The sequence below is a fragment of the Cricetulus griseus genome, assembly GCF_003668045.3.
Source record: "Cricetulus griseus strain 17A/GY chromosome 1 unlocalized genomic scaffold, alternate assembly CriGri-PICRH-1.0 chr1_1, whole genome shotgun sequence".
Taxonomy (NCBI): domain Eukaryota; kingdom Metazoa; phylum Chordata; class Mammalia; order Rodentia; family Cricetidae; genus Cricetulus; species Cricetulus griseus.
The window spans coordinates 156669561-156697302 of NW_023276807.1; the positions used below are offsets into that span (position 1 = coordinate 156669561).

The window sequence follows — 27742 nt, forward strand, 5'->3', positions numbered from 1 at the left end:
ACTCTTCATTGTCATTCATAAAGCATCTAGAACCACAACTGGCTTACATCTGCTTGATAAATACCTGCTGAATGAATTACTCTGTGGAGAAGTAATTTTGGTAGACTGAAAGAAATTTCTTGCAACATTAATAATATAATAGTTGCCTTACAGCCTTGGAAGAGCTTCACTACTTTACATACCACCTTCCCAAATTACACATACATATATAGAAACACCTCAAAACAAAGGAGAGAACCTCTTTTACATTATAAAATAACTTATACTGTCATGATAGAAACAAAAATAGACAGCCTTGAGGGGAAAAAACAATGTCTCAGTATAATTTTATTAGTAGATTTTACATAAAATTTGACTTATAAGATCCAAAGGACTGTCTTAGAAAATACAAAAGCATATTTAATTAGATTTTAACAATAAGAACTTAAAAATTACATTACAGTCCTTAAAATCAAAGACTAATTAAAATTAAATGCAGTTCTATCAAGAACTAGAAATGAACTCTGTGTGCATAGTATCACTTAAAGTTCCATGGAAGTATAAAATATTTCTATGAATGTGACTATATCTGGGGCAAACATCATTGACTTCAAAACTTGACACTAAAGGAATTTCCGATCAACACATCTGAAGAGGCTTCATCTAGTAAGAGCTATGGCAATTTCATCCAGAGAGCTTGAATCCTTAGGTGGCTATGATATGACCTGCTGTTGCAACAGTGCTATAAACCATCTCTATGTAGTTAGGACACACTCGGACATCGGGATCTTTTACACAGAGCTTTATCTACATCACAGAACTGTTCTCCAGCCAAGGACAGGCTGCTCACTGCTGATCCACTGAAACTCCACGGCCTCCATCTTGAGCAGTATTATAGGAATCACAATGCTTACATTTCATGCCTAAGATATGGAATTGAACTGTGGATCGTTCATTACAGTCATTGCAGAGAATCTGAAAAATGAAGAGTAAAAACTTAAGCCTTTAACTACAAGTGGCATGGTTTGTATTAACAATCATTTGACAGTCATATAAAGGTGTGAAATACACGTGTATGTCTAAGCAATTCTGCAGTGCAAATGTCTTTTCTCTGATGAATATTTTAAAGGTTATTATGGTAGCTTTGAATTCAGAAAATATGAATCTGAGCACAGAAGACTCATCTTAAAATACGTCCTAAAAGTATATGTAATACAAGCAAGAAAATTAACACAGACATATTCAGATCTAATACTCATCATTAGACAAACAACAAAAATATAAAATAACACATATATAATGACTTCATTATTTTCAATAGCACTCAAAATTTATCTTAACTAATAAAATTGAAATTTCTATAAACTGGAATATTTTTGTTTAATCTTTAGGTTTACTATGCCTCAGGAATGAATCAAGAGCCAAAGCACGTTCTAAATGAATAAAGCCAGAATGCCTCTTGCTAGCCCCTAACATGATAAGGATTTTATGACTTCTGGTGTTAGGACACTGAAGGCTCAGAATGTTCATCTGAGAATACATCAACATACACAGCAGTCTCAGCATGTGCACATCACATCATAAGCAAAAAAAAAATTCCATTTGTTCCTCACATAATTTTGAAAACTACTACTGAAAGGTAGAGATTAGAGACTGTCTAAAAAGTGTCTACTAGTAGGTACAATGTTGTTGAGGGTTTTTTTGTTGTTTGGTTTTGGTTTTGGGGTGTGTGTATCCATGTCAATGTGGATACACATGGAGACCTGAGGTCAATGTTGACTCATTCCTTCACTGCTCTCCACCTTCATTTTTTGAGACAGTCCCTCACTGAACATAAAACTCAGTGATACAGCTAGACTGGCTGACTGGTCAATGACTTTTAGGGACCTGTCTACCTCTACCTCCTTAAGAACAATGTTACAGGCATGTAGTGACCATGCCTAGCTTTTTCCATGTGCTAGACATCCAAACTCAGGTCACTGTGCTTGGGTGGCAGACATTTTACCAAATGCACCATCTCCTCAGTCCTGGGCATAGGGTTTCTTTACAAGTGACAAAAATATTTTAATATTGTGGTACTGTTTGTACAATTTCATAAATGTACTAAAAGTCACTGAATTGTATACTTTTAAGAAATGCGCTCCAATGTATGTGAGGAAAAAAGCATCTATATGAACACAGTAAACTTTAGCCTCTGGTAAGCATCCCAATTATCATATAGTATCTAAAGGAGCTTCCGCTGTCCCTAGTAACAATTCATTAACAACATTAATTTTGGAACTTTCCAGTGTGAATGAATCAGAAAGAGTTTTATTGTTTCTTTGTTTCTTTGTTTATTTCCAATGCTAGGATCCATGACCTTGCACATACTAACTACTACTGAGCTATATATCCAACATTAAAATAATTATTTGGCTTTGTTTCAACCTTATGTTCTAAAGTATTTGCAGACAATCAGAATATTTATATGTCCAAAAGTTAAGAAAGCATCAGAAAGCTGTTTAATTTTCCAACTCTGATTTAAACTCAATACTATACTTCAGCTACAAGGCAGCCTCTCTCAATTCTCTGTAGGGCCAAAGAATAAGCTAATTGAAACCAAATAAAGTCTATGATAAAATACAATGGGCAGTAAACATTAAAAACCAGAAGCTAGCTTTCAAAAACCAGCAAATACATTTTCTTCAAACAAAATTTTAAATAATTTAAGTGAAACACTTATATTTCAAATAAAACATCAGTGATCCACTTCTGACTCTGCCAAAAATTCATAACCAAGTTTTTGCCTGCCATCTAGTGTTGAGGAAAAACTAAACAAAGGTATTCTTAGGATTTTTTTCTCCCTACAGTCTGATATTAATATAGTTTTTGTAGAAAATAATTTGTCCTTTGCTTTAATTAATTACAAAGGCACTATATCAAAGCAGTAATTTTGCAGAGTCAAAAATTAGGAAGAATATCAGTAAGAAATCTAAGAAGTTCTAAGCATGGATTCTACTCACATCCACAGTCACATTCTGGTATTCCGATGGCATGGGAGTCTGTGCTACCTCATTATCCAACTGTCTCCAGTACCGACTCATATCTAAGGCAGAATGCATACACAGTGGACATCTGTAGCCTCTGCAAGAGACAGTAATACAAGAAGACATAAGCTCACTAGCACATAAACCAAACAGGGTAGTATTCTACAGTTCAAGTTAATTTCTCAGGAACTTGAAAATCTATGCACTAAAAAAATAAATAAATATTAAATTCTGTGTCTTATGATACTTTTAAATCCTAAGTCTTTATCCTCAACTCTCTAAAAAGGAGAACTAGTCAATATTCTTTGAAACACTATGTCATAATAATATCAATTAAACTATTCATTAGCTAAACAACTTAGGACACTGATGCAAAGAATTTGTATTCCTTAAAAATTATTCCAATCATATTGCTACTTCTTTTCTAAAACTTTTCAAAAGTTGCTCCATTTCTAATCTTTCCTATTTCTCATCTTAATTTAGCTCCGGTTTTGAAGAAAATACACTGGTTTTCTTTGTAGTTCATTGCTGGACCAATATACTGAACTAAAAAAAAAAATGTGGACACTGTTCCTCAGTGTTTTTACAACACCATGATTAATTTAGTGTCAACTATGTTCCCCAGTATACATGACTAGTGAACAAGAGGTTCTGCCTGCCTCAAGCTATGGGAGGAAATAGACATGATATACAGACCTGTTCTCCAGGATGCCATGGCCAACTAAACACCAGTTATCTACTCTACTCACCTCCATATATGTGTCTGTCATACCCAAAGCAGTACCTAGCCATCATGTTTGCCCGCTCCCTACCTCCCTCCTCACAAAAACAAACATCTTAAATCCACCAAAAACTCACTCTTTTAACAATTCTTCGTAACACGTTCTGAAAGAAAATAGAACATTATTTCAGTAAAAGAAAAACTACCTCCATTACTTGCAAACCACCTCTGAGCAGGAAGAAAGTTATTTTACCTATGTAAGAGATGGCCACATGGCAAGACATGAGCAACAACGCGGGAGGTGTGAATATCCTAAAAGGAAAGAAAGCAATTACTGCTGCATAAAGACACCAGCAAACGACTGCCAAAGGGAAAAACATTTCACACTCACCTCCAAGCATATTGGACAATTCTGCCGAGAAACATTTTCGATACACTGTTTAAAGGAGAATCTTACATTAGCAAAAGCATCAACTATAACAACATTAATTAAAAAATAAATTAAATAAACTGACTAAAAGAGCCAGTGAGCTGACTCACTTATCAGCAAGCCTGGAGACCTGAGTTCAATCCATGGAACCCACATGCTGGAAGGAGAGAACCCACTCCTGCAAGTGGTACTCTGACCTCCACATGAGCACTTCTAAAAGGTGGAGTTTGTTAGAATCCCAACAGTTTGAGGTTTTTAGCATGGCAAGACATGTCAAATTATACAGCCGGAGATAAGGATAAGCACCAAGCCACAGATGATTCCCTTGTTTTTAACGGAAGCACTTAAATAGAAGCCAGGACCCCTTACTAATACTTAAACAAAGAATAATAACTAAGAAATTTAAAAATAAAAAAAACAAACAAAAAAGAGAAGAAAACACACATGCCCTTGCATATATATCTTTACAAAGACAGTTTAATGCAGAGAAAAATCCTCCAAAAGAAAAAGTCAATTGAAAAATCTGGATCATAATCCCAGCTCTGCCATTATGAATCCTTGAAATTTTAGACAAGTCAGCACTTCTCTAGTCTGATTTTCTCTATTTATAAAATAAAGCTAACACATATTTCACTTGGGTTCTCAAGTACATTCCATATATACACAAACCTACATACCTTAACATCTATGTAATTAGGATGTTCCTGACAGTTAATGCCATCACTGTGTGAATTAAATTCAAATGAGGTGACTATGCAATGGGCTAGCTGAGTGTATGCATGTGTGTGCATGTGTGTACACAAATGTATTCTATATATGGCATGGAAACCAGAACAGAGCCAAAGAAATACAATTCATGAGGCTACTGACTCCAGGCTATCTTCATTAGCCTGTCCTTTTAATTTTTTTAATTTAATGACTTCTATTTATCTTGAGACAAAGCAAGTGAGCCATGAACTTACATGTGCCACAACCCCCACCAGCTTATCTTGCTATCACCCCAAAATTTTTAAAGTCAGACTCAATCTTTAACAAATTCACATTCTGCTCATCAAATTCCTTTATGCTAAGACTAAGTATCTTGGGAGTTATCTTTACTTAGCATCACTCTAATTCTGAGTTATCATTTCTTAATGTTCAAGATATTCATCCTAACTTTCCTCACTACTCCTCTATGTCTGTATGTTCTCTCTGTCTCTCTGTCTCTTTCTGTCTGTCTGTGTGTGTGTGTCTGAGTCTGCACATCTGTTTTATCTTCAGACAGAGGTTTTTATTAGCTTCTTACTGGAATGTCCTGTACTTTCATACTTTGCTCTGTTGATCCTCCATTCTTTACATTCTTACAGTAGATAGAGTCAGTACTATAAATACAATATTTCATTAGATTGTTTTTAAATAAGAGAGAGGATCTGAGATTACAATAAAATTCCTATATCCATGTTTATACATCTTAATTATGAAAGGAAATATAAAGAATACTTTCTAATTATTCTTAGAACACTGTGTAAATAAGTTATATTTCTTAACATTTTGCCTTTTAAAGTTAATCTTAGAAGCAGTATTAATATGATAAGAATCCATGAACCAACAGAGAAGCTGCCAGCATTATGCGAATAAGTGCTATAGGCATTCTTACATTACAGAAAACAAAATGTAGATCAAATGTTCTCAGGCACATATTTTAGATTATCTACTTAATTTTGCTTTTTAGAAAAGCAAAAAACATAGTTGCAGTTGGTAATATATGAAAATTAGCATGTTTCCAAACACACTAGAATTTAAGCTGGTTTTCAAAAACACTAATAGTTTTTAAATTATGCAAAATGAATCATATACCTTATGTTTTCCTCGAAGATTCATGGCTAGGCATAAATTACACTTCAAGCAGTGGAAAAAATCTTCCTTTGGACCAATCCTATCAAAACGTAACATGAAGGCCAAAAGATTATTTTTAGTACATGATGATTTGTTCACTATATAATACTCAAACTCAGCCCCATTGTAGAAATATTCAAACCACACTGGAGAATATGAAGGAAGCTCCATCTTTCCAGTGTCAGAAGGTAACCAACACAACAGACACTTCTGTCAAGTTGACTATAGATGCTTAAGACAGATGCACACAATTTGAGCTTTATTTCTTACACAATTCTACAGATGCTGTCTGCAACTTATTTACGCTTAGTAATCTATTCCAAGGATTGTGTCTGTCCATAGAAAACTACTTTGTTCTTGTTAATAGCCACACAGCAGTCACACAGTATGGATGTATCATAATTTTCAAAAATATTTCCTTATTGATAAAATTTACAATCCTTACAATGATATAATAAAAAAAAGTCCAGCTGGCATTTAGCCCATATTTAAATTATATTTTCCAATATCCCTAAAAGTGATACTACTGAGTCAGAGAGTACCAGTTCATTAACTGTGATACTGACAACTTGACCCCTCCAAAGACTGCTAATTTACATTTCCACATGCATGACCCATGTTCCTCACAACCTGAACAACACGGGCATGTATGATAGATAAAATATGCTACAGAACTGTTGAGATTTCTTTGAATTTTCTGTTGACATGCCCTGCTCATTTCTCCACCTGGGTATTTGCCTTTCACCTACTTAAAAGCAGCTTTATACAGCCTAGATATTCATCTTCCTAACTGTGTGATACTGATGACTTCTCTGGTCTGTTGTCTATCCTTTATAAAGATCCATCATTACTGTCTGTGTATTAAAAAGCCATCAGAGACTTGAGAAATGGGTCAGTGGTTAAGAACACATACTGTTCTTACAGAGACCCACATTCAGCTCCCAACACCCATGGTAGGCTGCTTACAACCACCCAAAACTAGCTCCAGGGGAACTGACCTCTATGGTAAACATAAGATTGCTTGTTGGTCCCTACATTTCTATTCATTGCTTCTTTTACAATAAAACATTTATTTAAAAGGCAGTTATTCAGACCTATCCTGAAAAATGACAATTTTCTAGCTTCTTTGGAGGTTGTGAAAAGAACAATAAAATTTTCTTTCTTTTTTTTTTGTTTCTTGTTTTTGTTTGTTTTGCTTTTTGTTTTTTTTAAAAAGGCAGGGTTTCCCTGCGGCTTTGGAGGCTCTCCTGGAACTAGCTGTTGTAGACCAGGCTGGTCTCAAACTCACAGAGGTCTGCCTGCTTCTGCCTCCTGAGTTCTGGGACTAAAGGTGTGCGCCACCACCGCCTGGCCATAATCAAATTTTCTTGTATGAAAAGAAAGAGTTCTATGTGATGACTCAGCAAGTAAAGGCACTACCAGCAGGCCAGACAGCCTAAGTTCAATCCCTGAAACTCACTGAGTACAAGAATGAAACAGACTCCTCCAGCAATCCCCTGGCTTCCATGTACACCACGGCACACAAATTTAATGAATGAACGAAGAGTAAATGGAAATTATTTTTTAATAAAGGGGAAACAGCATACCTCCTCCTCACAAATCTAGTCATTTTCGCCTGCCCAGAATATGAACCCACAGAATCAAACAAGAAAACACCTAGAGTCAGAATGTGAAGAGGGTATTATGTTATTTAACTACCTGAGTCAGACTTTTCCACAAGAAATAAAATTCAGTCTTTCATGAATCACTATTGAGTTTGTCACAAAATGCCAAAGCCATTTTATAATGAATATGCACATTTCAAAATCAAGTTTTTTGTTTTCCAAATAGGTTATCAATTAACTTTTGTTTTGTTTTTTGAAACAGGGTTTCTTTGTACAGCCTTGGCTGTCCTGGAACTAGCTCTGTAGACCAGGCTGGCTTTGAACTCACAGAGATCACTCTACCTCTGCCTCCCAAGTGCTGGAATTAAAGGCGTGGTGTCAATTATCCTAATACCCTTTCCCAATTTAGAGTATCACTTTTGCTTCTGACTCATATTCATAAATATCTGATCTTTCCACAACAGAGGACTCTATACATTTAAAAGTAACATAAAATGTTACAGTGAGAGAATAATTTCAACTGTGCTGCAAATGCATGGACAGACTTTAGATTCCCTTTTGGTATTTCTGTTATTTCAAAATAACAGTGGCTGGAATGGTGGCACACACCTGTAATCACAGCCCTTGGACACCTGGAACAGAAAAGTAACAAGTCTGAGGTTAGCTTAAGCTATACCAAGACTCTGCCTCAAAACAAACAAAAAGGAATCTTTAACAGCACACATTACTTCTGAACAGAGGTTGCATCTATCAATCTATGTAACAGGCTTTACTTCTCATATCTTTTAATAAATCTTTGAAAAACCAAATTCTATAAATCCTCTAGATGAATTTTCAGTGTGTCGTAGGCACCCCTTTAAAGCAACTACTGAGGGGCTAGGGCAACTGCTGCTCTTCCAGAGGACCTGGGCATGGCTATATATTATTCATGATTTCTTAAAGCTTGCCTGAGGTTTACAGAAAGCAAAGCTAGCCACAAGCCATAAAACCAGGCAATGGTGGCACACACCTTTAATCCCAGGACTCAGGAGACAGGCAGATGGATCTCTGTGAGTTCAAAGCCACACTGAGCTACACAAAATTGATCCAGTCCTAAAGAGAAACAGCTCACCCAAAGGTGATCTCAGTACTTGGGATCATGCACCTTTAATCCCAGAATTTGAGAGGTATAAAAGGAAGAGGCAGCAATCTGAACTTTGGGGGGAGATTTATTCTCCAGTCACACTGAGGACAGGACAGCCCTTTCAGCCTGAGGAAGAGGTAAGAACTAGTGACCAGCTACTTTGCTTCTCTGATCTTCAGCTTGAAATTTGAACCCAGTATGAAATCTCTGGGTTTTTATTAATCATGCTACACCTGGGTTCCAGTTTCAAAATCTACATAGCAGCTCACAACCATCAGTAACTCCAGTCCCAGGGGAACTGATGCCCTCACACGGGGTGCAGCCAAAGCACCCATACATACCAAATAAATAAAAAATTAAATTAAAAAAATCAACTACTGAGCCTGGCACAGAGGTGTACCCCTTTAATTCCAGTACTCAGGAGACAGAAGCAAGCAGATCCAGCCCTGGTCTACATAGCAAATTCTAGGCCAGGGGGCCATATAGTGAGACCCTGTCTGACAAAAATAAATGAATAAATAAAAAAATGCCACAATTACTAGACACTTCAAAGACTTTTTTTAAAAAGTGTAAACATCTACTAAATAGTTGAAGTAATCATAATCATTCACCTCAAACACGAGTCACATGATTTTTGATGCTCAGTAACATAAAAATGAAACATTTTCCATTTAAGAATTTTTTTATTTATTTACATTCCAATCCCAGTTCCCCCTCCCTCCTCTCCTCCTACTCCCCCCACTACCTCCCATCCACTCCTCAGAGAGGGTAAAGCCTCCCCTAGGAAGTCTAAGTCTGTCCCATCATCTCATTAAGGCAGGACCAAGGCACCTTTCCAAGTGCCTTGGGACTAAGACTACACCCCTGTGTCTAGTCTGGGCAAGGTATCTCTCCATATAGAATGGGCTCCACTAAGTCAGTTTGTGCATTAGAGTTAGATCTTGGACCCACTGCCAGTGGTCTCATATATTGTTCCAGCCACACCATTGTCACCTATAGTCAGGGAGTCTAGTTCAGTCTTATGCAGGTTCCCCATTTGTCAGACCTGAGTCAGTGATCTCTCATTAGCTTGGGTCAGCTGAGTCTGTGGGTTTCCCCAACACGGTCTTGACTCCTTTGTTCATATTTTTGCTCCTCCCTCACTTTGATTGCCATTTTGCTCCTCCCTCACAAGAACTTGGCCCATTGGTTAACTGTGAATTTCTGCATCTGCTTCTGTTTCTAGAAGAGGGTTCTAGCTTCTCTGGTATTGTGGATTGCAATTGTAGGCTTTTGCTTTATGTCTGGTATCCACTTAGGAATGAGTACATACTATATTTGTCTTTCTGGGTCTGGGTTACCTCACTCAGGATGGTTTTTTCTAGTTCTGTCCATTTGCCTGCAAATTTTAGGATGTCATTGTTTCTTACTGCTGAGTAGTACTCCACTGTGTAAATGTAGCACATTTTCTTTATCCATTATTCAGTTGAGGGACATCTATGTTGTTTCCAAGATCTAGCTATTACAAACAATGCTACTATGAACATAGTTGAGCAAATGTCCTTATGGTGTAAATGTGCCTCCTTCAGGTATATGCCCAACAGTGGTATTGCAGGGTCTTGAGGTAGGTTGAACCCTAATTTTCTGAGATATCACCATGCTGATTTCCATAGCAGCTGTACAAGTTGACACTACCACCAACATTGGAGGAGTGTTCCCCTTTCTCCACATCCTTTCCAGCATAAGCTAAGAATTCCTTAAATACACGGTACTTCAGATTTTTCACACCTTATTCCCATATGATAAGGACTATGATAAAAGCACAACGTTCTTAGAGATCTGTTAAGTATGGTAGAAATAACTGAAAGGACACTACAGAAAAATCACCACTATTTGAAGATCCTTCAGTTTTCTTTTTGTACAGCTTGAAGCATTACGTCATCTATTACAAAGCATTACATCATCTATTACATCATCTATTAGAAAGCTTACATCATCTACTACTATTAGTATTCAGGCATCTGCACTGGCCTGTCCTTGGAGTTCTGACAGGATACACCCTCAGCTGCAGCCACTAAGAGCACCACCTGTGCACATTCACTATGTTCCCTTTTAAAAGGGCCCTGCCCACCTTCCATCTTTCTCTCTCTCTCTCTCTTACTTACTTTTTCTCCCTCTCCCTTTCTCTGTCTAGACTTTTTTCCTCTCTCCTCTCCTGCTGCTCCCATTCCCGGAGTCAAGTCTCTCTCCTCCCCTTTCCCTTTTTTATGATCCCCTTCCCTAATTAAAAAAAAAAAAAAAAAAAAAAAAAAAACCCCTCTGCTTGAACCCTCTCCCATGGAGTCTTCTCTCAAGCACTGCTTTTCTTAAATTACAACAATTACAAAGGTGTTTAAGTATGAAGACACCTTTGTAGACTTTTTCAGTTTTTCATCCAAAATGGCAAAAAGTAAAAAAAAAAAAAAAAAAAGGCACATAGCATGCTACACTCCAGACTGTAGGTTTTTTTTTCTACCTAGCTTCTACTAACATTTTGGACCAGATTGTTCTTATGATAGGGACTCGTTAGCACACTCTAGGAGTTCTAATAGTATTCTTGGCTTCTAGCCAGGAAACCTTGGAGTATTACCCTCTCCCTGTTAGGACAACCCAAAATGTCTTCACAAGTGAAATATTCTCACCAACATGACCACCCAAACATGAACTCAACAAGGAGAACATTAACGAACATACTAAACTTCACAGGGAAAAAGCCATAAGGCCTCAACCCTACACAAAGAACTATAGGCAAATGAGTAAAGCTGGGAGCAGAAAAGGTTGCCCTCCCCAGGGAAGACCACACCTATTGGTTCTCCAGTGCCAAACAGTCAGACCTGAAAACATACATGCAAGTAACATTATATCGACTCAACAAGTTATGTGTAGGAACATATATGTACATACAAATACACACATATATATACATATATGTGTGTACACACACACACACACACACATATATGTAACAACTGATGAAAAAAGAGGCTACAAATTTGCAGGAGTATGTGGGAGGGTTTGGAGGGAGGAAAGAGAAAAGAGAAAAGTTGTGATTAAATTACAATCTCAGAAATTAAAAAAAAAAAAAAGAAAGAAAACACTGTACTGAACTCTAATGATGAGCCTCTAGGCAATAAATCAGATTACTACTTTCAAATGACCATATCTTAGATGATGGTCTCACTTAAAAAAATAAATAAATAAAGGCAATGGTAGCACAGGTTTTTAATCCCAACACTCAAGAGGCAGAGGGAGGCAGAAGAGTTGAGGCCAGCATGAGACTATACAGTGAGCAGTGAGAGATATCTGAAAATAAGACAAGTTAATTGTTTTACAGTACTTAAATGAATAAGAATGTCCCCCACAAGCTCCAGTATTTACATACCTGTTCCCCTGTTGGTGGTGATATTTGGGAACTGTGTCCCTGGTGAGTTTTGAGACACAGGTGTAGCAATAAGTCTTTACTCCAAGCCACCCGAGCCCTGCCGCCACATGGGCACTTTCTGCCAGGCCAGGCCGCCCAAATTAAGCCCCCCATCACACAGGTGACTGCTAGTTCTCCCCCTCTCTCTGCTTTCTGCTTACAGTGCAAGATGTGAGCTCTCAGCTGCCATGCCTGCCACCTGCTGCCAAACTGTCCCCCATGTCGTGTGTGTGTGTGTGTGTGTGTGTGTGTGTGTGTGTGTGTGTGTGTGTGTGTGTGTGTGTCCATCCGTCCACCATCACCAACTCTAACCCTCTGGAACCATAGCTCAAACTCTCCTCTCCTCCACGTTGCCTTGGTCAAGGTGTTTTATCACAGCAACAGAAAAGTAACTAATACACTATTATTGACCAAATGTAATGGAAATGATTAGGACATATTATATACAGTACCTACAAATTCCACAATTCTCACAATGATACTGCTTCTTATCTTTATCAAACAGATGGCATATGCTGCAGTAATATTCTCCAAACAATGTGCTACATTCTTCACAAGTCTGCTGGGCCTGAAAAGGACACAGTAATTAAAAACTCCAGTAAATTTACCAAAACTATTTAAATATTCAGAATTCATATTAAATCATGTTTAGCTTATTTTTATGTTTTTAAACATCTAACTCATAATGTTACTTCCTCAGAGAGTTAGCGTTAAGTCTCATTTCCAACTTTTGATTAGACGTTCTAGTTCTAATTCATCTTTAAACTTTAGAGAGAAGTAAGGCAGGCGTCATAAAAGCTTACTCGTTGGATTTTTTCACAGTTGATGCACTGCACTTCCTTTACTTTGAAGCGATTTAGCTGATGATCTTCATTGTTGTCATGACAGAGCCGACAAGTATAAAGCTTGTCACAACAAGGTGCCTAACACCCAGGGGAACAAAGGGAAGACAAGAAAAGTTAATTATAAAGAAAGTTCCAACCTCCTTCTCTGGATCAAGGTCAGAGATTACAACCAATGCATCCATGCCTAGCATTCATTTCTTGGCACATTTTTGATACTAATAATCTTCCCCTTCAATATCTGTTTGAATGATTCTAAACACAACTTTAAAACACAAACATTAAGACAGGCAGAAATCTCTACACAGAAAAATCAACCCCACAACAACTGAATCTCATCTTCAGCCTACATAATAGATAATACCTTAGACACTGCCAGAAAAAAATCATATACACACATTAACATCTAAACACAAAATGTTTTTTTCCACAAAATGTTTTAACTTCATTAATATCTACTAATCATGATGCACACACCTAATATTGCACAGGTAAAAAAATGAGAGACAGGCATTGTTTGTTTATTTTTAGAGAGGGTCTATCTATATAGCCCAGGCTGTCCTAGATCTAAGTAATACAAGCCAGCCATGATCAGATTAGCCCTGCCTTCTAAGTGAAAGGATTAAAAACATGCATCTCCAAACCCAGCCTCACTGATTTTGAGAACGTTAAAAATTACCAGTTGTCCACTAAAATCTGCCCCTCTCTTGTTGAGCAGATTATTCAATTATTCTACAGTTGGATCCCACAGATGATCATATGCCTTAAAATATATCAAAATAATAAAATAGAAAAAAACTTGACTCTAAAATGACCAAGTGGAACAGAGGTCTCTCTTTACCCATCTGGATCACACTTCGGACGTATTTAAATGTATTCTTGATTATTTAAACCTCATTATTGTTAAGTCATTTCATTGTACATGCTTAACTTCTACCTGTTATATCAAGAAATGCCAGGCTTGAGATGTAGATTATTGGTATAGTACTTTCTTGGCACATGCAAGGTACTCATTTCAATCCCTAATCCCATAATTCAAAAAAGAAAAGCTCTTTTTTTTGGGGGGAGGCGATTGAAATGACCAAAATGTATTACATTGTCAAGAAAAAAACATACACACACATAGTTGGAAAAAAGAAGAACTTCCCAGGCCAGTTGGCTAGCCTAATGCTTTCCAATGTACTATTACTCTGCATATCTGCACATTTTTAAGAGATTCCACTGCTCCAGAGAAAGGACTATGCTAGATCTGTATCTCAATTCCAAGAATGAAACTCTCTAGCCACTAACTCCTCTTTTCAACTAACTCCAAGTATTCCCTTGCATATAGCATAACTGTCTCCTCCCTTTCTCCAAATACCAGACAACTAAAATCCTAGCAACACTAGTTAAGACCACTCCTACCCACTGGCATTCATTGGAAGTAGCTAACTACAGTTGAAGGAAACCATCACCACACTGTCTGGTCTTCTTTTCGGTTTGCTTGTTTTTAATTCCAGGGCTTTATTGTGCAACAGAGAAGACTACACTTTTGCATGCCTGCCCCCAAGCTTTTAAATGTCATTACTCTTAAGATTCCTGGCAATCCCCTTCATGATCTCCATGTAAGCTTTTGAAGACTATAATCAGGAAAACTCCAAGTTTTCTTCCCTTAAACACAGATACCATTATTAACAGAACTCATTTTTACACTAGTAGTAAAAATTGTACTAGAATTTATCACTAAACTACTTTTTATTTATTTTATTTATTTTGTAATGTCTTTACATCTTCACTGTCAGGCGACTTCCTGTTCTTAATTTCTTGGTGTAATGATCAATAAAAATAAACTTCTTCGAATTTCCTGTACCTTTCTTGGCAGCTCAAATTACTCTTGCTTCATTAACCACTCAGAAAAAATTATTTTATTGACACCATTTCATAGTTAACGCTCTCATTCTTCTACAGGTGAAGCCTTAAGGTCCAGCACAGTGGTTCTCAATCTTCCTAATGCTACGGCCCTTTAATACAGATCCTCATGTTGTGGTGACCCCCAACCATAAAAATTATTCCACTGCCACTTCCTGTGATTTTGCTATTGTTATGAATCATAGTGTAAATATCTGATATGTAGGATATCTGATATACAACTCTTATAAAGGGGTCATGACCCATATGTTGTAAACCAGTGATCTAGACGATCGTTTTACAACTTCATCTTTAAAACTCTTAACACCTCTTTCATTTTGGCAACATTCTACTGATGACCTTGCTACTAATCTCACTATTAAAATAGGAGTAATCAAAAGAAAACATTCACTCATAAGATCTATCAGCCTTCTTGAGAATAAATATGCTTTATCTTCTAGATAAAATTAGACAAAAACTAGAATCACTTGGGAAGAGTGAACCTCAACTGAAGATTTGCCTCCCTCATACTAGCCAGTTCGAACATCTGTGGGGCATTTTCTGGATTCATGACTGATGTATGAAGGCCCAGACCATTTTTAACAGTGGCATCCCTGGGGAGGTGATCCTGTATTATATAAGAAAGGAGGCTGAGCTAGCCATGAAGTGCAAGCCAGTAGTATGCAGCATTCCACAGCTTCAGTTCCTACTTCCAGGTTCCTGTCCTGCCTGAGAACCTGTCTTGGCTTCCCTAATGAATTGTTACAAGTGTAAGCAATAAACCCTGTGCTCCCCAAGTAGTTTCTGGTTGTGGTGGTTATTACAGCAATAAAGGAACACACTACTGCCTTGTCTCCTTTTACAAAGACTCTACAGTTAGACCAGACTTGAGCTAAGGCTGGCTTCACTTTGACTACTCAAGAACAGTAGTCCTAGAGTGTTCCCTTTTCCTGTTGCATTCAAAAAGGCCTCTTTGATCATTTTCCCAGTGTGCAGAAACATACTGTAACACATCTTTCAGCAAAACAGACACAGTTTTGCTCTCCTTTGCAATAAAAATCCAAAAATTCTGTTATTTCTAATATCCATTCCAATAAGCTTTGCCCTGGATCCTTTCATTGACACTTCTCTTGTCAAGATGAACAGTGACCTTCCCCTGCCAAGTCAAAGGTCAAATGTCACTCCTTATCTTACTTGAACAGTTGCACTTGATCAAGTAGATGACTTGTTCCTTCAAACACCTGAGTTGGCCTCTCATATTTAAGGAAGAGGGAGAGGGGAAAGAAGAGCAATGCTTGACACTCAGGGAAAAGCAGCTAAAGTGTTATAAAACACAAATTTGGCTATGCAATTTCTTTGCAGGGGCCAGGGAAGAACAAGATGTTCAGTTCCATATCTCACTCTGAAGCTGTGAAGGTATTTCAGTAGAAAATGTAATCAGAAGAATAGTACTCAACTGCTTACACATTTGATAACTGACAAGTCTGAAAGAATTTCATCCAATGCAATGAAACAACATCTGCCAAACTGTGGCCTACAAAAAGGGTTTGAGTTGTCTTACAGACCAAAGCCTATCATTTAATACTAGCTTTCGAGGTCAGTGACCATCAGGGCTGACTGGTAAAGTGAAATGAAAAAAAGAAAAAAGAAAAAAAAAAGATGATGATGATGACTGATAGTGGTAATTAATATTTACTACCCATTTCTGGGGATGCACCTCATAAATAGTACATGTGCACTCTAGAATGCAGTCATCATATTGCTAATAAAAGAGGGGCTTTCCCCTTTGGCGGTGGAGAAAGTACCTACAGACTCTCAGGTGAGGTCAGTACTCTAGCAATGACTGACAGATCCCCATTTCTTTTCCTTCTTGGCAATGGCACCTCCAGGCTGGCATTCCTTCTGCCTCAGCTTCACAAATAGCTGGAAGTACATGTTTGATAGAACTACAGTCCTTTACCACTAAGACCAGTCATGAAAAAAAACTTCTGCCGGGCGTTGGAGGCGCACGCCTTTAATCCCAGCACTCGGGAGGCAGAGGCAGGCATATCTCTGTGAGTTCGAGGCCAGCCTGGTCTACAGAGCGAGCGCCAGGATAGGCTCCAAAGCTACACAGAGAAACCCTGTCTCGAAAAACCAAAAAAAAAAAAAAAAAAAAAAAAAAGGAAGGAAGGAAGAAAAGAAAAAGAAAAACGGAACTTCTAAAATTACCATTTTATATGCAAGCCATTTAAAAAGCAGCTTGCTCAAAATTGCAGAGCAAATTGCGAGCAGAACTAAGATACAGGGAAAAAGTTACAGGATTCCAACAGTCACGTTTCTTTTCTGTGGGAGGAGACTTCAGATGGCTGGCGCCAGGGCCTCCAGCGTTTTAAGCATAAGTTCTACAGCTTAGTTACACCCCCAGCTCAAGTATCAGGCTTTCTCAACAAAATAATCACATTACTTCCAAAAAAAAAAAAAAATCAAGAAACTCTTAATTGTGTGGGGCCCACCTTTATTAAAACTCTAGAGGACTAGAACGTTTCTCAAGCAGCAAAAATAACATTTACGTACTAGGCACGTCTCCAAAATCCAATCTAATGGCAATTACACTGTCTCTCACACCACACTTCTCTATATTCTCCGTGACAACAAAATGAAGCTGACCGGCTACACCAGCTACTTACTACACGAGCAAAAATCACATTCTGATTTTCCCTTGGCTTATCCTCCTTTCGTTACCATCATACACATCCGACAGTGGTCCTGGACAGGCCTGACACTTGCCTCTTTCTACTGTCAACCGCAAATGACGAATAAACCCACTGGGTAAGGGACGCTGTGCAAGGCCCCGCTCTTTACAAACAACAAGAACTTTGCAAGGTACAAAAGCTGAGAGCTAAGGTAGAGCTCATGCTCGCCTTGCCAAATACGTTCCCTGCAAGGGGCAACCCAATTCCAGGTGCAGAAGGTATCTTAACAAGCAGCTCCGTCTGAAACTTGTGCCCAAGACTAACCGCCTAGGCCTAACCTGCCCCGGCCTAACCCCGGCGGCATCTTCTCAGGAAGTGCCCTTTCAAGTCGTCACCTTGAGGAGACAGCCTCGGTCATAGTGCTCGCAGCCCCGCCGCCCTCGCTCCGGGCTGCGGACGCCATCTTCCGTCGCCGCCATCTCCTCCACCTCCCCTCACAATCCACAGAACCTTCCCCCAGCTTGGAAGCCACGCCTCAGAGACGCACAGCCGGTCTGACACCCCGCCTCCTCGCCGCGGCTGCCACCAGTCAATATGGCAGCTGCTCACGTGACCCGGGGCAGCCAGATTTCCGGTTCCTGATGGAAGGGGAGGAAGCGAAGTGAGACGCTAACTCCGTCGTCGACGTTAGTCGGTGTCTTCGCTGCTGACGGTAATAACTCTGAGGTTGGCTCTTCTTCCCCCTCGCATCGCGGCCAGCCCCGATCTCAGGGCGAAGGGGACCGCTGCGACGCCGGGTGGGTCCTGCTGCAGGCCGCCCTCGGCCACCCGGCGCCGGCGAGGCCAGGCCCCACCCTCGTCCCGGCTCGCGGGGCGGAGCTCGGTGGCGGCGCGCGCAGCACCTCGAGCTGGCGGCTGTCCTCGTTCCTTTGCTATCTCCCGATGCTGGTCACCAGCTGAGACCTGAGGAGAAAAAGTGGAAAAGTAGGCACGCCGTAACATGCCCTAGTGGAACTCACAGATGGGTAGTGAGAAAAAAAAAAAAACACAGCATTCAATGAGATCACAATTTGGAGGGACACTTTAAGGATAATTGTGTGTGGAGTGTCCCTGGGGAAAGGGGGACGCTCCAGCTGGAAGTTATTAGGGTGCCCAGACCTGTGGCAGAGAAAAATCTGATCCCTGGTAAGGACACAAGAGAAATAACCAAGCCTAAAAAGTTGAAATCTCAGACCTCAAGGTGCGTAACTAAATATCCACTCTTAAAAAGTTACCGAGACCTTAGAAAATTTTAGCAGCAGAACTTCAGAGGTTGGGGTCTGGGGAATTGCCTTTGGCTAGCCCTAAAGTTACTAACCCATTTTAATTCTCTTACAGTTTTGTTATGAGTTGATAAAATCATGGTGAAATGTTGCTCGGCCATTGGATGTGCATCTCGCTGTCTGCCAAACTCCAAGTTAAAAGGACTGACATTTCATGTGTAAGATTTTGCTGTGCTCAGGCCAAATACATTGAACTTTTACAGAAATGAACGAGTCTACCTAAGTCTGCAGTTTCAAGCATTAGTTCCCAGGTCCTTTTAAAATAGCTATGTGCAAGTTTTAAGTGCCAAGGAATCAAAGATGAGATTAACAACATCACCAAAAATAAAATACCCACACACACAAGTTGTCAGACTCACCTTTGCTAATGTTACTTGCATTGTAACTATTAAGCTCACCATTGTTTACTTGTATTTATAGTGTAAATGAGGTAAAATTAAAATACACATTAAAATACACATCCCTTCTATTTAGAAACAGGTGGGGCTTAAGTGTTCACTATAAATTACAAGTTCAGACCAAAGTTATTTAGCTGCATTGCAGATAAAGCTCAAGGATTCTGCTTTAGTGTTTTGGCCATTCCTCTGACACCCATAGGAAGGGACCATAGGATTTAATAAATGTGCTAAGGATTTCACAGCTTTTGTGTGAAGAACACTTGTCTTTCTTAGGAAATGATCTAGTTACTGTGCTAGACATGGAAATAAAAAGTTAGTATGTATACACTACCTTATCCAAAAAAAAAAAAATGAACTTGCTTGGAAATTTTAGAAATATTATTATTGACCCCATATCTTCAGAATTCTAGACTCTGCAAGCTTTCATAGATCATCAATAGACCTGCTGTATGTTAGCTGCTATCCCAAGTAATTTATGGATAATGGCAAAAGTGAAAGTACAAGAGGCCTCATTCATTCAGGATAAATTCTGGATGTCACCTCAGAAAGGGAAAGGCCAATGGTATTCTTTAACATCTGTAGATTAGGGGAAAAACCTTTAATTGCAGATCTTACTACAAAGTGCTAAATGCCCACTGACAAGTCCATATGATATGATAAAACTTTAAATAAAGGTCACATATCTGAAGAATGGTTGGTAGAAAAATATGGACATTAAAACTGAGTTATGAGGTAAGCAGGATGTCTTAGTGGGTAAAGGCAGTTGTCACCAAGCCTAATGACCTAAGTTCAACAACCAGGACCCACATGGGGTAGAGAGAACAAACTCCCACAAATTACCTTCTAATCTATATTGTACATACTGTGAGATGCTTGTACGCATGCCCAGACACATATATGCACACATGCAAATAAAAATGTATTTTTAAATCAATTTGTTACATAAGCAGGAGTCATGATCTCCTAAATATTTCAGTTCAAATATATATCAACAGTATTTAAATTTTCTTCATTTCTTCTTAGATTCCCCACAGATGAAAACATCAAACGAAAATGGGTATTAGCAATGAAAAGACTAGATGTGAACACTGCCAGCATTTGGGAGCCTAAAAAGGGAGATGTGCTGTGCTCCAGGCACTTCAGGAAGACAGATTTTGACAGAAGTACTCCAAATACTAAACTGAAACCTGGAGTCATCCCTTCTGTCTTTGAGGCCCCATATCACCTACAGGTTTGTTTACGAGCTCCTGCTTGCTGTGAGCACCCACTTCCTGGGACAGTTCTGAAGACTTCAGCCCTCGTGGGTTCGTCTGTGGTATTGTCTTCATCTGAAGTGCATTCTGTGGGTTTTCATAGATTGTAGCTTCCGCTTTTGTGATGCTTAGCTGATGATGTAGCCGGCAGCCACCCGTAAACATTGGTACATGACTAGGGTTTAGGTGAGTGGACTGGTAGAAGGAATTGTCTTAACTCAGAACCGGCTTCTTAAAAATCGGAGAAGATTGAGCTGATGTTCAGATGCATAGTCCTTAAGAGCTCAAGAGGGAGGGGGGAATGTGCTTTAATCCCAGCACTTGAGAGGCAGAGGCAGGCAGGTCTCTGTGAGTTCAAGGCCAGCCTGGGTTACAAAGCAAGTTCTAGGACAGTCAGGACTACACAGAGAAACCCTGTCTCAAAACAACAAACAAACAAACAAACAAACAAAAAAAAAAACTCAAGAGCAAACTGCAAACTGGACAGAAGTATGGTTCCAGGTGAAGTCACAGATGTAAACTTTAAAGCTTAGATATGAAACAAAAGTAAAAAGAGAGAGAGAGAGAGAAAACACAGAAAAAAAGGATAAGTGAAAATGAGGAGAGAGATGAGGTTACAAAAGGAAAACAGAAGGTTGGATAGTAAACCTAGTTGAATTCCCTTCTTTCTCAGTAATAGTGCTGTGAGTTGTCCACTTTGCCCTTGATGTCTCTCTTAATAAATCTGAGAATGCATTTTCTTCAAGAACTGTGAGCCAAAATTATTTTTTGTAACTTATGTAGTCAGGTCCTCTTCTGTCATCTTTTTCCCAGCTGGTAGGGAGTATCCTCTTTGATTTTCATTCCTCTTTTCGTTTTTTTTAGGGAAGTTTTGGTTATAGATAAACCCTGGAGTTGCTTGAGGGATGCTCTTTTAAAGTAAACAGAAGGAAATATACCAACTTCTAGAGCAGTTTCCATGAAAAGAAATGTGGTATTTTACTACACACAGTTACAAAGGAATCACGGACACAGTATCTCAATGGTTTTTATTAACTGTTCCTAACAGGAGAAGAGAGAAAAACTTCATTGCAGGAAAAACTTCATTCTCAAAACCCTCCCAGTCACTAACCACAGTCACCAGCTTGTTGGGGCTTCATGCATTGAAGAATTCCAACCCCAGTTCATTTTTGTAAGTAGAATTATTTGCTGAGCTAATTGCTGTTAATTGTTTTAAGGTAAATATGGTCTCTCCACTAGGATCAAATATGTCGGATCATAGCAAAAAACAGAATGTAGACTTGTCAAGGAGTGGGTCTTTAATAAATAATGTTTCCAAGCAAGCTTCCTTCCCAGGGTCATTGTAATTGAAATGTATGAGGAGCAATATAGAAGGAAGCAGTTACTCTTTTGGTTACATATTTAGTTTGAAGAATGCTTTCACAAGGATGATTCTACCAATAAAATAATTCTTCCCTTTATGTATTATATTTTCTCCCATGGAAATATGTAATTAAAAAAAAATAGCCATATCTTTAGGTTTCAGTGAAAGGCAGTCACACACAACAGAGCATTCAGGCTTGCACTTACTTATTCACAAACTGTTCCTATAAATGCCAGGCATTGAGTAGAAACTGTTTCTCTACAGCTTTGTAATTATTTTAAAATCAGGTACTATTAGTCTGTTTACTTTGTTATTTATCAAAGTTGTTTTGGCTATTAGCAATTCTTTGCATTTTTACGTAAATTTAAAATCACTTTGTAAAATTCTACCAAAAGCCAGGCTGAAATTTTCACTAGTCTGCTGTTGCCTCTGTAGATGCCACAGGGAGAATTGCAAGCTCATGGTAGTAAGAGGTCTTGCAGCACTGGAACTTTGAGTGTTCCCATTTATTTAGCCTTTAACTTCTTAGCACTGTTCCATAGCATTCAGCACATAGGTGTTTTGCTTTGTCAGATTTGGCCCTTAATATTTTCTCTGCTTGCTTGCTGCTCTAAATGTTACTATCTTGTTTGCTCCAGAAGACGGAAATGTAATTTATGTTGATCTTATATCTGACAAACATGCTGAACTCAAATATTAATTATAACAGGGTTGGGTTTTTTGGTTTTTGTTTTGTTTGGTTTGGGGGTTTTTTGGTTTGGTTTGGTTTGGTTTTTTTGTTTTGTTTTTTAAGGGCGTCAGATTTTCTGCATAAATCATCATGTTCTCTGTGGTTAAGGACAGTTTTAATTCTTCCTTTCTCCTATAAATGTGTTCCATTGCTTTTCCTTGCTTTACTGAACTGCTTAAACCTACAGGATTGTGATTAAGAAGCGTTGGAAGCCAGTACCCAGGCAGTCCCATCTCCTAACATGATTTTTCTTTTTTAGGTTAATGTGGTAAGTTATGTCAGCTGACTTCTCAAGCGCTTAACTAATCCTTTACTCCAGGATGACCCTTACTCCATAATGCATCATTGGTTTTAGGTATTTTGTATACAGCTTTCGATTTTTTTCATTTAATCTTTATTTGGATGTTCAAGAGGGATATTTAGTCTATAGGGCTTCCCTCCTCTTCTGTAATGTTTCGTTTGTCTGAATTCAAGATCAGAATAGTATTGACCTTTCCAAAGAGTGAAAAAAATCTGACAACTTTTCCAGTTTTCTGGAAGAAGAATTTTGTAGAATGATAAATTTCTTATAACTATTTGATAGACTTGTCTAGTGAAGATTGTGGACTTTAGGGGGTTTTTGTTGTTGTTTGCATGTGGAAGAAAATAATAATAGCTTCTGTCTTCCAAGGACTTTGTCCATTTCATCACAGTAACAACATTCATTAGGGTAATGTATTTGATAATACCTCCTTGCTGACCCTTTTGTATCTCTATGGACTCACATGCTCTCCTCTCCTGACATTTGTCTCTGTTTTGTACATTACTGATTAGTCAACTTGAAGATTTAACTATTTCCTTCATCTTGTCATAGAACTCAACTTTTGTTCATTTTTTTATACTTCCCTAATTTCTGCTCATCTATTATAATATTTTTCTACTTATTTCAGTAAAAAGTCCTTACCTTTTTCTAGTAAGGGAAAAGCTGCTGTCATTGTTAAGATTTATCTCTTTCTAGTCTAGGCATTCAATGCTATTAGTTTCTCCCTAAGTTTTACATCCCACAGGAAGTTGTGTTTTCATTGTCTTTCATATTTTCACTTTCTGTTTCAGTTTGTAATTTAACCCATGGGTTATTTAGAAGTGTATCATTTGAGGCAGGGAGATGGCCCAGTGATTGTAAGTGTGGTAATTCCATCTTCACAGGCAGACCAGGCTCCCCAAAGCAAGCTGGCTGGGAAGATTAGCCACATCGACTTGCTCTGGATTTGATTGAGAATGCTTACCTCAGTGAATGAGACCACCAGTAGATGATGAATCTGGATATAAACCTCAGTCTTCCACATGCGCGCGCGCGCACACACACACACACACACACACACACACACACACACACACACACACACACACACACACACACAAAAGTAGAAGGGAAAAAATGGCCTCCTTTCTTTCCCTGATGTTTTGCTTAATCTCCCCACTCCTACATGCCAAGCTCTGCCTGGGTTTCTCATGCTTGCACTGGGGACTACAAAGTCTTCCAAGGCTAAGCTAGAGCAAGCACAGGCCTCACACTTCTATTTCCCATCCGTCACAAAGCTGCCTTTCCTGTGTAGTGCTCATTATCCTCAAATATTGTTTAGGTCTCTGTGACACACATTGGTTCATGTGGTGTCAGTCCAGTCTTTCACTTCATCTTGGCTATACACAAAAGTCCTCTCCAGTAATTTTAATATTAAGTAACTTTATAAAATTAATTTATAGTATCTCTCTGTGTCAGTGTTATTTTCCTTGTTTTCAAATGAACAGGAAAAGTATATTGTCAAATACTTAAGCATAGCCAAAATAAATATTGATGGGAATTAAATTATCTTTTTTAAATTCCAAGATTGACATCCTCTCCAGTCCCCAGCACTCAGCCTGAGCACCCACTCCAGTGTTTCTTTCCTCATATAAAGTAAACTATTCATCAAAATGAAGGAAAAATTTACTATACCACACACCATCACTAAATCCTGGAGCTGGGAATGTAGCTCAATTCATAGAGTCCTTTCCTAACATTCTTGAAGCCCAAGGTTTGATCTCTAGCACTGCAAAAAAATGGCATCGGGGCATGCATACATTCCTTAAGTGGAGGTAGGGGAATCAGAAGTTCAAAGTAATCCTCAGCTATATGACAAGTTCAACACCAGCCTCAGATACATGAGACCCTGTGTAAAAAAAAAAAAAAAAGTAAATAAAAATAACTCAAATCCATCTGATAAGTATGAACTGTTTATCAGCACCATACTTCAGGAATGAAAGCTGTATAGGTTTTACAAGTGCCATGGCAGCCATTGCAGTTTCATCTGCAGTGCTGTCTTAGCAGGCAGGAACCCCCAAATGAGAAGTGTTTCTCACCAGCAACACTGGTTCCATGCTCCTCATATATTCTGAGCCTCAGAAGGAAGAGAGGTTTAGGCACCCTACTACTGCTTCTGCTTCCCATCCCCTTCTTGTTTTCTTTAAGCCTCTAACAGTCTCCTCTACATACCATAAGTGAAGAAATAACTGAAACTTAGTGCTAAGCTTGTCTAACCACTTATCTTTCTTATTTAAAAACCTGTTTATGTTGTAGGAACATAGTTACAGTGTTATGGACAGTCCAAAGAAACTTAAGCATAAATTAGATCACGTGATCATCGAGCTAGAGAATACCAAGGAAAGTCTACGCAATGTTTTGGACCGAGAAAAACACTTTCAGAAATCACTGAGGAAGACAATCAGGGAACTAAAGGATGAATGTCTAATCAGCCAAGAAACAGCCAGTAGACTGGATGCCTTCTGTTGGGAGTGCTGTGAAAACACAGAATGAGGCTGGATTTTGTCAAGTAATTTCTTATATGGTCCATCTGCAACTGACATCGATGCTTCCTAGAAGACCTCACACACCATCACTAAATCCTATCATCACTGACAGCACTTTGGATACCTAGCAGCATTACACGTTATCCCTGCTAGCCAGAACCTTACTGAAGATGTGCAGATTGTGTTGTAGCTATGCTTTTGTGTGACTTGTGACAATTGTTTTTACAGACCTAAACTAGTGCTGGGTCACTATTGTAAGACAGTTAAATCTTAGGATAAAGTTGGCCACATTGGTTATGGCAATCAGAGCATCAGAATTTTGACTTTGACTACGTTTATGTGTATATGCTTTATAGTAATTTATAGTGATTTTAATTTTAAATATTTTACTACAAAGCAGAATTTGTTTACAGCACACATTCGTCTTACATCCAACCCAAGGTGCTTTAGTTATTATTAATCATGCTAAAGAGTATTGTTTTTAATAAAGCACTCTGTAGCATGGGCCCTGAGAATAGCTCACAGAAAAGATTTATTAGCTTTTAAGTTAAGAGCCAATTAGAGAAGACTCCTGACAGGATGTCAGTTTTTCGGTACGGTGCGTCATTCCTCCTCACAAGGACTAGTTGGTATAGCTTCAAACACTAAAGACTGAAAGCACATGTTTGACGTCAGTGAGCAGTTGTTACTGCATGAGAATGGGGCCTTCCCAGCTGTTGTTTTTATTCAGCTCTTCCATACACAGTGCTGCCACCAGCTGAAGATATGCAGTGCTCTTTGTGGTTTTTAAGAAGGTAATATTGCTGACACTTGGAAAACTGTAAAACATAAGGAAAGCTATTTCAGATGTGCAGGTCTTGCAGTGGAAACAGAAACAGAACTGATGACTGTCTAGTGATGGTAGTTACTCAGAGAAAAGAGCATGCAGAAGAGCAGTCTGGAAACTTCTTACAAAATATACAAAAGAAGAGTCTTAGCTATTTACTGATCCAGTCCAAGGTTGTAAATTTTGCTTCTCCCTATTCCTTACTAAAACACCTGAAGTTAAGAATCACAAGTACATTAAAATAAAACATATTAGCCAAAGTCCTACCCCATATTAGGCACAAGTCTGTGAATGAATTTCTTCAGAGATCTGTGCATAGTCTTTAGAATGTGTGCAACAATTGTTTCATTGTGTTAATGAATCACATCCAGTTTTTGTTTATTTGTTCCCTGTAACTTCATTTGTTTCATATTAGTACCATAAGGATATGGTCAGTTGAAGAGTTTTGTATTTAAGATATTGTATTTTCATGTCGGACTTCTAAGTCTTCCCTCTAGGAGGGATTTTTTTCCCCACATTTGAAAGATAATTGTTATGCTAAGATTGAAGTTACTGAGGTTCTTTTATTACCCTCAAATGTTTGTGGGTTTTTTGGTTTGTTGGTTGGTTTTTGTCTACCTGTTATTTATTTTCCTTATTTAACTTTTAAGTCCCAGTGGGTACTCTAATGAGAAGTGTGAGTAGAATCCAAATCCTCAGCCTGTGTGTGAGAGCATGTATGTTTAAGTTGGTGACTAGGCAATGGCAAAAAGAAAAAGCACAGCAGTGTGTCCGGACTTCCCCTCCCCTGGCTGCCTGCAGTAAAGCAGACCTGCAAGACTCTCAAGAGCAAGGTGCCCCATCACAGTTGCACAGTCACTTTGGCTGCTGTGTCTGTCATGGTGACCTCAGTCTTTGTCCTCTCTTTCACTGGGTCTGTATCAATGAGACATTGGTAACTGGGTGAGATATCAGTAAGGACCCAGAGCCTCCCTTGTGCTCTTTACTCTTTTGGAGAAATAGTTACCAATAGAAATCAGACTTAAAGGATCCCTACCATCTGCCACATAAAACAAAGGCCTGAACACAGGCCCTACCTCAGTCTTCTGCCCAGAGATTTCAGCCCAGGTCTTCCGGGAAAGACCTGTGTATAAAGAAAAGCTGAATCACGACCTATCCACAAGTCCTCAGGCAGCCGAGGCTGACCTCAGGGTTCTAGTTTCTAAACATGAACCAGCCTCTAGACCCTGGAACACACTTGATTTCCAAAGAAGGTATGAAAAAATTGGTGTGGCAACTTCTCCATATTAACTTTAAATTTTTGAAAATAGGCTTTGTTCCTAAAGGTGCCTGTAATTATACAAGTCTCTTATTTGAAAAAAGGTGAAGATGTATTAAATATATACTTAGTTTTAGTTTTTAAAATTAAAATTCTGACAAATAA

At 38.6% G+C, this 27742-nt stretch overlaps 2 protein-coding genes across 4 annotated transcripts; one reads left to right on the forward strand and one right to left on the reverse strand.

The window, feature by feature from the left end:
* Positions 1 to 295: 295 nt before the first annotated feature.
* Positions 296 to 18433, reverse strand: Rchy1 (ring finger and CHY zinc finger domain containing 1). The gene is made up of 9 exons (XM_027388395.2): positions 17997 to 18433; positions 13001 to 13120; positions 12650 to 12765; positions 5993 to 6071; positions 4118 to 4162; positions 3980 to 4038; positions 3864 to 3890; positions 2982 to 3102; positions 296 to 954 (listed from the first exon to the last, which is right to left on the reverse strand). The coding sequence occupies exons 1-9, from the start codon at positions 18078 to 18080 to the stop codon at positions 826 to 828; spliced, it is 780 nt and encodes a 259-aa protein (XP_027244196.1). The 5' UTR covers positions 18081 to 18433; the 3' UTR covers positions 296 to 825.
* Positions 18189 to 27742, forward strand: Thap6 (THAP domain containing 6). 3 transcript variants are annotated; one of them, XM_027388396.2, is made up of 5 exons: positions 18189 to 18313; positions 18979 to 19081; positions 20345 to 20552; positions 21623 to 21745; positions 25264 to 26590. In XM_027388396.2, exons 2-5 carry the CDS (start codon positions 19002 to 19004, stop codon positions 25498 to 25500), a joined length of 648 nt encoding a protein of 215 aa, XP_027244197.1. In that variant the 5' UTR covers positions 18189 to 18313; positions 18979 to 19001; the 3' UTR covers positions 25501 to 26590. The 3 variants fall into 3 exon arrangements, with proteins under 3 accessions (XP_027244197.1, XP_027244199.1, XP_027244198.1); XM_027388398.2 differs by lacking the exon at positions 18189 to 18313 and adding an exon at positions 18467 to 18585; XM_027388397.2 differs by lacking the exon at positions 18189 to 18313 and adding an exon at positions 18612 to 18841 and having other exon boundaries at positions 25264 to 27742.